Source organism: Lycium ferocissimum, chromosome 1 (assembly GCF_029784015.1).
Source record: "Lycium ferocissimum isolate CSIRO_LF1 chromosome 1, AGI_CSIRO_Lferr_CH_V1, whole genome shotgun sequence".
NCBI lineage: Eukaryota > Viridiplantae > Streptophyta > Magnoliopsida > Solanales > Solanaceae > Lycium > Lycium ferocissimum.
Window position 1 is genome coordinate 5,023,639 of NC_081342.1, and position 11,504 is coordinate 5,035,142.

The window sequence follows — 11,504 nt, forward strand, 5'->3', positions numbered from 1 at the left end:
TAATCCTAAGTGCTTAAACTATGTGTTACATCTTTTTATTTAATTTCTTTTAAGTTTTCGTTTTCCTTAAAGTTCAAAATGGGGCACACAAAGTCTTACTAGTCTACACAGAAGTGTAAGCATCAAACTCTTAATTGACCTAGTCAACTTGGCTAGGGTACACTACCTTAAAGAAGAAAGCCCTAAAGAAAAGGACGAATAGATCAGAAAAGAAATATTTCTATAATTGTTATGTCCAAGATTACTACATCCGAAGAGAGCTAATGACAGTTTTATTTCATTCTAATTCAAACTTAGAGAATGAAAAAAAAAAAAGTTTAAAAATAATAATGACGAAAATTATGGGGTAAGAGAAGTTAAACTTGTAAACTATCTTTCGTCCCATTCGATAGCTCTTGCTAAGAGTAGAGTGACTACTGTGTCACTTTTCTTCTTCTTTTTAACTGATTTAGTCAGTGGTGCACGTGAGGGGATTTATACACACACGTATAAAGATGTGTGGGACATAGAAACAAAAATATTTTAATTACTATGCGGTGACCGATTAAAATTCTTGTACTAAAAATCATCTAAAAAAAACTAATGACAAATATTCATTTGTAAATAGTGAAATTGATAACTTGCACAATAAGTTAAGCAATATGTTAGGAGTAATATGTTAAATGAGATAAAAGTTTATTCTGATAATTAAATCAATCTAATATATATGATGTGTGTCTTTTGCATATACTCTTTTATCATATTCATCTCACTATAATTAAATAATATGTATTTTATATAATTTGTTACTTAATTATGATAAAGAACATTAATTTTGTATAAATATTGAATATGGTAAATTTTTACCAACTGATGATGTGACAAAATACACTTTAACGGTAGATAAATTTAAATCAACAAATAATTGAGAGCAAGCCGGCAAGACTAGAAAAACAGGAACCAGTTTCAACTATATAAAAAAAAAAAAAAAAAAAAAAAAAAAAAAAAGAAATAGCCTTTCTTAATTAACAACTGCAAAATTTTCTCTATTGTCCTTGTCATTGTCTCCTCAAGGCTCAACCCTAAGATTTTTCCACCACTTATAAAACGATCTCAACTAAAGAATTACAAGAACCACTTTGATTTGCAATCCCTAGTTTCTCAAACACCAAGTGAAAAATCTTTCAAGTTAAGTGTATTTTCAAGAAACAAGACGGAAAAAAGAGCAACTTGCTAGCTAGCTTAATTTCATCATCAATGGCATCCGAAAAGAACACCAATTATTCGGACAGCTCAAGCGAAGACACGACCGATCGCGAACCGGAGAAAATCAACGATGATAACACCGGTATAGGACGTTCCTATGAGTGTAATTTCTGCAAGAGAGGCTTCACAAATGCTCAAGCTTTAGGGGGTCACATGAATATTCATAGAAAAGACAAATTGAAGGCCAAGCAAAATTCTCATCATCAAGAATCTTCTTCTTCTGTTTATTCAAGAAAATTCCAAGAAGCTAATGGCGCTTTTGATAATTCGAGGTACTATGCACCTACTTCAAGTGAGCAACATCATAATTTTCCAACTTCTAGGGCACAGATGAATTACTCCCAATTTTACTTCCAACCTCCAAACCCTAGCTACCAACATGTTAATCACCATGGTGATTCGCGTCAAAATAATTTCGGTATGCATGACAATTATTATGATGCTAACCTTAGTCTGAGAATCGGATCCACACTTATTGACGATGATGAAGAAGATCAAGAGGGAGGCAAGAAAGATGTGGATGAAAGTGAACTCGATTTGGAGCTTCGTCTTGGCTATAATAATCACTAATTAGTCATTGTTAGTGATCAATTTTCATTTCCATACTTAGTATTTTGAAGAAATTGTTGGTGTACAGAATCAAGTTCAAGGAACATCTTTTATGTTAGTTTGAATTTGAAGACTAGTATTGGGCATGGCATGTGGAAAGACTCAGAAGCTAAAAGGGGAAAATGGGGGACCGATGGGTGAGTAAAATGTTTAAGTCTGTTTCTTTAAATTTTTCAATATATCTCAACAAATATGAGCATGTATGCACACACAAACTAAAATTCTTTTGCTTGTGTGTATCTATATGGCCACTATTTGCTAGCTATACTTTGTGTGTTGTTCTCTTGCAATGTGGATATTAAAGAAACATTTGTGCCTCAATGCGTTTGTGTTTGATCATATATACTTTGTTCTTTTAATTTTCTTGTTATTAATTTCAGAATTAAGTAACAAGAAAGATTACTTTCTAGTCTACAAATTTTCTGTCATTTTCCCCAATTTGATGTTCACGTGCCAATAAATGATGATGCTCAATGAGTTATTAATTGAGTGATCATCAATGAGTCATTAATTTTCCTAGGCTTATGCCATTTGCAGCACCATGCATATTTACGAAGTGCTTTTCTTAGCTATATGGAGCAGTCTTCTATATAAGTTAAGCCATGCAAACGATCCATCACCATGGAGAATTACTTGTTAAGAAGTTGGAAGTAAAAATATATCCCATTCGTTTTAGGGAGATGGAATTAACTATATACTATGAAAATAGTTTGAGTGTTCAGCCTTTAATTTGTACTCATTTTCTTTGATCATGTCCTCATGGACAGTAATGATGATCAGCCTGTTAAGTTTCCCACATCGTTGGGATGGGTACTTGGTCTCCTTATATGTTTTTTGGGCTATGCTCACCTCATTAGTTAGCTAGATTTTGAAGTTGAGTTAGAATCAAGATTTATTTTCTTATTACGGTATCAGAGTCAGACCCATCCCAATTCTTGATTTACCTATATTGGACCCACATATATATTGTCCACACTCCAATTGTCAGGATTGGGCGTGCGAGGAAGTGTTGAGTTTCCCACGTCGGTTGTGGATGGGTGACTTGATCTCCTTATATAGTGTTCAACAGTATTCACTTTATGATCAGCTGACTTTCGGTTGTGTTAATTAGAACCAAAATTCATTTTCATATCATGCCCAATTGTTTACCGGATGTTGGGCTCCCGTATTATATTATCCACGCTCCAGTTGTCAGGCCTAGGCGTGCGTGGAGCATTGAGTTTCCCACATCAATTGTGGATAGGACTTGATCTTCTTATAAGCACTGAACACCCCCCACCCCCGCCCCCCACCACACACAAAAAGGGAATTAATCCTGTGGAATTTGTTATAGATAATATTTTATCACCTGAGCTAAGAAAAACAACATGATCATACGTGTCAATTTTTGGCATGCTTTATTGATTTATTGAAGCTTTTAAAATGAGTATTATTATGTTGATCTTAATCAAGTAGCAAAAGAAACTTTTTTGGATTGTCTGGACTTAACTAGTGTGTCAGAGCTTCAATTCCTTCGCAAAATCATATAGTATCACGAGTGCTGATTTCACTTTTTTTAAGCTTTGTCCACCTTAGGATATTAGGACTTAACAAGGTCGTTTCTTAGAATTTTCCCAAAACTCATCCATATATACGTATTTCTCTAAGATTCCTCGGAAACAAAACTAGGATCAACTAGTGACTAGTTCAATGACATCACAATGATATTTCTACAAAGAAAAAATGCCACTATTTTGCAAAGTTTTTATTTATAGAGTAATTTGATTCTTCTTTATTCACCTACTGCATGCATGATAAACATGTTTGTTACAACGAATTAAACTCATATTAATGTCTAAGAGCATAGCATATATAGGAGCTGAACAAGAAGCTGTAGCTTTAACATAGTTTACACTTTACATCATAGGGAAGTAGATACCCTTTTTTTTTTTTTTTTTTTGGGAAATCACCCAGCTTCCAAATTTTGATGTCTCGTGGGGAATATTATAGATAACAAAAAAAATTATGTACATAGGAAGAAACTAGGGGGAAAGTACATAATTCACTTTCTTCCTAAGCCATCGTAAATTATTTTCTTGTAGCTAGCTAGTTATTTTCTATGTAATTTTATTGAGTTATTTTATTTAGCTTGGACTAGTAAATAACCCCTAGAGACTTTGAATTTTCTTGATTCCTCTTCCTTAGTACTATGTACAAATGAATTACTTGTGTGCTATTTTTGTTTTGTGTGTGGTGTTGGTCAAGAAACCTACTCCCTTCGTTATGACCGAAAATTGATGCCCTTTGCTTTTATCTGAACATGATAAAATCTTTTCATAAAGACTAACTGGTCATCAGTTGTTGGCTTCATTTGCCTAGAAAGATAAGTATAGAAGTTAATTGACTCGGAGGAATTGGCATTTCTTGTATGCACATTTACCTTAAGAATGTAGTTCTTACAATATGTATTTTTCTGGATAATATTCATTGTTGAGTTTCCACATCCGATACGTAGGGATGAAAAGGTCGCTTTATATGATCTTGATTAGGGGTGGTAAAACTAGCCAACGAAAGCATAACTTGCACAATCCGTTTATTTATTAACTTGGCCTATATCGATCCTCTCAGTTCAGCCCATTCAAAATTTAGGCTGATGTGTAGCTCAAATTGATCCCCATGAAAAAGTTATCAAAATATTTTTGAGAATACTTTAGTTTGTTTGATGTGTTATACTAACATAGTCATAAAAGAAAAGAAAAATTGTTGTAGGTACTACTTTAAAAAATTATAAAAAAAAAATAAAAGAAGAAATTAAAACTTAGAATGAATTGGGTGGGCAGAGTTTTCTTAGCCTATTTCGGTCCAAATAACTTCCGCGACTAGCCCCATTTATTAATACAGTCGATCTTAATCCACTCAAATTCATCACAAACCGCCCATTTTAATCTGCCCAATTTATGAACACAGTCAATTTTAATCCACTCAAATTCAACCTAGTCCGCCCACTTGATCTCGATGAAATGATAGTTAAAATGCAAAACGTGGAAAATGGAGAAGTGATCTAATTAAGTTTGTATTAAAATGAATTAAAAGAGGATTTTTCTAGAATATGTCAAAGTGATCCTATATGTATGTATCCAGCTTTTGTCCTTGCAAGCATATCAAAGCATCATTATTATTTGGAATTATTTCGTAGTATCGTTGTGGAAGTCTGCTAATATATACAACATGAAAAACTAGATGGTGAAGCTTTAATTAATTGTCGCCAAATGGAGAGTAAAGTATGATCCTTTTTCTTTATTATCTTCCTTCACTTTTCCAGAAATGTATTAGAGATTGTTCTCTTACAACTGTTTGGTTGATTTTTGCTATAGTCGTTGTTTAGTAGTATTATAATATACTATGTAAAAAGAAATGGTCAGAGTTATATGTCGTATTGCTTAGGAGAGTAATGTAGTAGTACTATTTTTGGTCATTTTGCTGGAAATTGAGAAAAATGTTGTCTGATTAGTAGCTTAATTTTGGAGTCTTTCTCGTAATTTTGTCATTCTCGTTGTTGTCTCGCCAAACAAGACTCCTTACACATGTCATGGACTTCTTGCACTTTTCTCGCCAAGCAAGACCCGTTTCACCGGCCCAACATGTTTCATGACTCAATTTGAGTGTGCTGAAGTTTCATATGTAAAAGTTTGAATTTCAGCATAGTGTCTTGGAGATCAAACTTAGGATGCCATTTGGACATGGTTTGAAACCCCAAATCATACCTTTTTAGAGGATTTGGAATTTCATCCCATGATTTGAAACCGTGAGATAAAATCGCCTGTCCAAACGCTGATTTCAAACCATGATTTCAAATCGCACGTCCAAACGCCTACTTATAAAAGTGAAATTTCATGCCATTCTGAAGTTTAATTCTATAAGTTTTCTTGAACTTTGAACTGCACATTTCAAACTCCAGCACGATAAGTATTTTTGTATTTTAGAGGTATTTTTATCCAAGTTTTATTTTCGTATAAAAGACAGCTAAAGTTCAAATAGTTTTCATAAGCTGCTAAATATTGAATAGTGATCTAAAAATGGCTATTTGTCCATCTTTTCATGAGAAAAAAAAACACTTTGATTTAGCAACATTAACTCATGGGATAAATTTCATAATAGCCACTTTTCATCTCATATAATTGAAAAATAACCATTGTTAATTTTTCATGGAGTTTGAAATTCTACATGTGTAGTTCTAGGATATTGTATTGAAGTTTCGATGTGGAATTTCAAATTTCATAACTGAAAAGTGGTTAACCTGCGTTATTCCTACTAACCTCTCATGTTGGAATGTGGGCTATGGGCCAAATAACTTACACAAATAGCTACCTTTTAATAGCTTCTAACTAGTTATAGCTACAAGTTGAAGATTTACAATTCGTAGCTACTTTTGGCTGTATTTCAGTTGTATCTCGCATTTTTGAAATACAGTGAAATATAGCGAAATACAGAGAAATACAAAACACGTTAGAGTAAATTTAGGCTCTATTTTTGGAACATATTTTTTAAAAAAAAATCTGAGAGAAAAAATAGGCTATATTTTTGGAACATAATATTCTTTTCCCTTTAAATAGTAAGTCAAATAAATCAACCATATTTCACACAAATCACTGAAGAGTAAAATTAGGCCCTATTTATGGAACAGTTTTTTTAAAAAAAAAATTACGGGATTCAATTTAAAACTTCCCATAAATCACGCATAACGGTTGTTCTTCCATAAAAGCTTACGAATCTCTCTCAACTTTTATCACAATCAAAACTTTTTGAATTCAAAAACCACTAAAGATCTATAAACTTCCAAATACAGAAAAATAAACACTGAAATATGGTTAATTGTTTAAGAAATATAAAGTTGTAGTATGCGTATATATAATGGAATACAATGAAATATATCATAAACTGTTTCATAAATTAAAAATACAAAATACAGAAATACATTGAAATACAGCGAAATACAAAAGTCGTGAAAACAAAGTGTAGTAAAAATAGGCTCTATATTTGGAACATTCACTATATTTACACTAAAAAAAAGATAAATACATTGAAATACGAATAAATAATGTCTTGAAATATCTTTTGAAAATTAAATATATTGTTTGTTAATACACTAAATATCTTTGAAACATTTTATAGAATACTTGGTGGGCATGAAGCTCCACAACTCTCATCAATGGTGTTCTCATGGGAAAGAAGCGAGTCGTCTCAGATTGCTACAAAAAGGACGTTATCCGGAGATAAAGATTTTCAATTGGACTAGTTAATAAAGCTTCGCTCCGTCGTCCTTCACCGTTGTTAGAGCACTTTTTTTCACTCCGTCGTCGACCATGGCTCTTTTTAATAAAGCTTCACTCTGTCGTCGACCATGGCTGCTACTACTACTGTAGGATTCTTCTGATTTGTAAGAGAAAATGAGATCTAAGGTAGGTGATGAAACAGAAGCATATGGAGTTCAGATCTGAAGAACTAGAACCTTAAGGTTTTTTTCGAGTTTGGAGATGGAGATGGTAGTAATAGTGGTGGTGGTGTTGAGGGCGGCGTGGGTGGTGGAGATAGAGAAGGGAGGGAGGGGTAAGTGAGGGGAAGGAGAAGAGAGGCTGGAGATAGAGTAAGGGAGGGAGAGAGGCGGCAGTGAGGGGAAGGAGAGAGAGGAAAGGGAATTTTTTCTTTAGGGTTTGGAAAAGATGATAAATCTTAAATGTGTTGTGAGAGAGAATAGAGAGGTACATGTATTTCAAAAGTTACTGAACCAGTTATGAGATGTAATTTTGGAAAAATAAAGCTACGAAAATTAAATAAAAAATAAGTTAGTTATTATTCATAAATAAGTGTTACAGGTAGCTATGGCAAGTAAATTTTCCTTCTTCGGGCCTGAGGCTTAACTTTGAATTGTTGATTTTCAGCCCATATGAACTAGGTAAAGCCCAATCTGATAACCCAATTTAGTATTCAAATATTGGTGTCGACATCTAGGCTTTTTCTGGTTATTAACAGATTTCTTGACTTTTATTTCACACCCTATGCATGGATTTTTTCTAGGATAATGTTTCATCTCATCTAGATATAATATAATGATGTTTTCTTAACTGAACTAAATATTATGATACATAAATTAATACCCATTGTGAGATTACTTTGTCGATAAGTAATACTTGGTATGATATTAGGCATACTTCTTTTATTTGGCAATCGAGTTTAAAATAGTAAAATCTGAAAGGTTGAAAGATTGCTTTGCTATATAGGGCTAATGTTGCACATGCATTTATTCTTCATAGTCATTTGTTGGAAAACGACTAGATTGTCGATCCATTTATTTATATTGAATGGAATGAAGATAATATAATTTCAACAATCGTTGAGATGTTGCATAAATACAGATCCATTCATCTAGGAAATTATTTTTTCTAACTAATGATATAAGGTAATCTTAGAGTAATTAACATCAATTATTTAACCAGATAAATTAAAGATTGTAATTACATACATTGTCAGTATAAGAAATTTAGGCCGTAAATGCCGTATAATTTAGATTTAAGAAGTTCAGACATATAATGAATTAAGGATATGTCTCCCTTTTTCGAAATCTGATTTTGTAGAAGTATTGGTCTAGTCTATCTTTTCTTTTTCTATTTTTAATATTACTCAATAAATTTAGTTTGAAAAAATATATATTGAGATTAAAATTCATTAACGAAGCAACAAGTACACAATTGGTCAATTGTTGATGTATATATGCTTGAAACTTATTGATGCATACTTTTTTTTTTTTTTTATAATTACACTTGGTCAAACATAATCATGAGAATTATTCTTCTATAGCCCCAAAATGCATATCTTGTTGTAGTGATATTAGCGCAGAAATATTGTGAAGGAGTACCTTTTTTTTTATATACTAAGAAAAAGTATGAGGAAAACACATAGTACTAGTAAGAGTTAGATTAAAATTAAAGTACTTTTTTCTTAATTATTCAAGATTAATGATATTATAAATTAGATCAGTAATTGAACTTCTAATTTCTTTTGTTAATGTCTATATACAGATTGTTACGTGATGCATGTATTTATTTATTTATTTTCTCGGGCAAAAACTATTATTGATGAGAAAAAAAGTATTACTGCATGCACAATGACATAGTCATAGAAAAAGCGAAGCTACAGAAAAAACATTATGTTAAAAAAAGAACAAATATTTTGGCTAAAGTCTAACTGATCGATGGAAAGGTCCCAATTCCTAACGTTTCTTGCTTTTCCAATTACTAACCACAATTATCTTGACGTACTATGCTAATTAATTACTACAATCTTTAATGAATAGCTTGATGACTGCTTAGTGAAAGCTTTGAAGGAGGGTTTTGTTATTTCTTTAACTAGTGAATGTATCCGCGCTTCGCACGGTCATAAATGTAAATATTGTTAAATTATGTTAGTTGTATTAGGAATTTCGGGATAGAGAAAAAACTATTAGTAGTAATTATATATGTATCCGCGCTTCGCACGGTCATAAATGTAAATATTGTTAAATTATGTTAGTTGTATTAGGAATTTCGGGATAGAGAAAAAACTATTAGTAGTAATTATATATGTAGTTTGGAAACAATATTATTAGCTATTGTAAATAATAATATTTATTTCTAATTATATTTAGAGACTTTTGGAATTCAATAATGAAAAAAAATTACTAATTTTATATAGAAGTAATTGCCGTCTTGTCTTGTTCGAATGCAACCAAGTATTAATTTCATAAATAAAATTAGATAGCATAAAAATATGAGTCTATCATTACTTATATTTATATGGGTTTTAATAAGAAAAGAAAACAGAATAGAAAAATAAGAGTCTTTGGTCTAAGAAGTGCCACTTCAACTCTCTCCAAAATGAATAAAATCCATCATGAAAAATACTTTTCCTAACACAATCGCTAAATTTAGTATATAAAGTTTTCTTTCCATGACATCCAATTTTCATTTTTCACACGTATTTGTATCTTCAATTTTAAAAGAGAATGAAATATGCAAATTGCGTTAGCGAGTTTATAATTAGATTTCTTATTGTGATTTTTAATATGGAACTCATTAGCAAATAACTGCAATTTCAGTAATGCTAATATAAAATGAAAAAGCATAATGTCATGTAGAGACCATCACATCTTAACTATTCTGCATGTGAATTCAAACCCTACGCACCTAATTTCTCTATCTCTATTGATAATATTCTGTAATATCAGTAATATTGATAATATAACTTGTAGAGTTGAAATTCTGGTTAGCCCTTATGTCTTTAATATTTGGAAAACTTCTAATATATGGTTGCAAAATAGTTTTTGTTGTAGTGCCTTGGAGCAGAGAGAGTTGATCATCATTAAGCAACACCAAACATAAGATAGAATTATTTGAATAAACCCAAAATATTCGTTGATTCTTCATGTCTTGCAACAACTTTACTTAGTATCAAAGACTCCCATCTTCATCCCTATAAAGTTGAAAAAGAATTCACTCAAAGAGAAAAAGAAAAATAGAAGATTAAAACAAAAGAGAGATTGAGGAGTCATCCAAATTCGAGAGAGGTAGAGCGTCTGGAATTGTAGTCCAACTGATCAGCCCGCTTTCGTAGGCATTGTTATTACCCATATGTCTTCTTGTTTCTCCTGTGATTAAAGATGAGAATTTTATCAGAAGGAAGAAGTACACACAAGCAATAAGAAACGTTGGGAAAAAGGAAAAAAAACAAACAGGTAGATACAACAAAAGATAAGGAAAAATTTAACGACATACCATTATGAACTATAGATCAACCATTTTATTCATTGTTGACATGTAACTATATGAAGATTATCTTGATCCAAGCAATTAGTCACGTCTTCGTACGAAAAATGCTGGGCGAAAATGACAATTAGTCTATAATATTGGTGAAAAATGAAACGTAGGCATGGAGAATATATGAAATTTCTGTTGTGATCAAAGATGAGAATGAACCTAATTATAGTATATGCTAATCCCGCACCGTCACTGCGTCACATTACGGACATTCATTAACAGTATAAAACTTCAATATGCATTCTCTTACTAATAGTTATGACTCTTCTCATAACATGATGAGAGAGCATAGATTAAATGAGATTCATCCAAAGAGCTTTGTAACAAAAAACCCACGTTGTTGAATAGTTTTCGGATCTTTCATTTCCCAAACGTTTTTTGCATTTACTTAGGTAATTGAGGAGATTATGTTTGAAAATTTAATGATATAAATATAAATGGTATACAGTTACAATTTTATGGGAATAGGCCGTAGAGGACTAAATGTCCTCCTCATTTAATAATGCAATTATTTCTTCTTCATTTAATAATGTAATTATTTAGCCACTTTTAGATTTTTAAAAATAAGTTAAATAATAATATTAGGAGTTAAGGCAAAAAAATCACAAAAAAAGATAAATAGCAATGGTGGCCATAGAGAGGTGCCACATCACCTTGTCTATGTCTAGCTTTATATTATATATAGATATAGATTGGTCAACAGTAATTATGAGATTAACTATTCCTCCAGCCCCAAACTGCATATGCCGTGAGATTAGTACTAGTGCCTAGTTTACAGACTAGTCCACCAAAAACAAAAAACAAAAAATTGATGGAGTACCT

At 31.8% G+C, this 11,504-nt stretch overlaps 1 protein-coding gene and 1 long non-coding RNA gene across 2 annotated transcripts; one reads left to right on the forward strand and one right to left on the reverse strand.

Moving 5' to 3' along the window:
• Window positions 1–1,236: 1,236 nt before the first annotated feature.
• Window positions 1,237–1,815, forward strand: LOC132061299 (transcriptional regulator TAC1-like). Its single transcript, XM_059454141.1, has one exon. The coding sequence runs from the start codon at window positions 1,237–1,239 to the stop codon at window positions 1,813–1,815; it is 579 nt and encodes a 192-aa protein (XP_059310124.1).
• Window positions 1,816–10,447: 8,632 nt separating this feature from the next.
• LOC132068029 (uncharacterized) lies at window positions 10,448–11,229 on the reverse strand. The gene is made up of 2 exons (XR_009417305.1): window positions 10,641–11,229; window positions 10,448–10,513 (listed from the first exon to the last, which is right to left on the reverse strand). It is a non-coding gene; the product is annotated as an uncharacterized LOC132068029 (long non-coding RNA).
• Window positions 11,230–11,504: the final 275 nt, after the last annotated feature.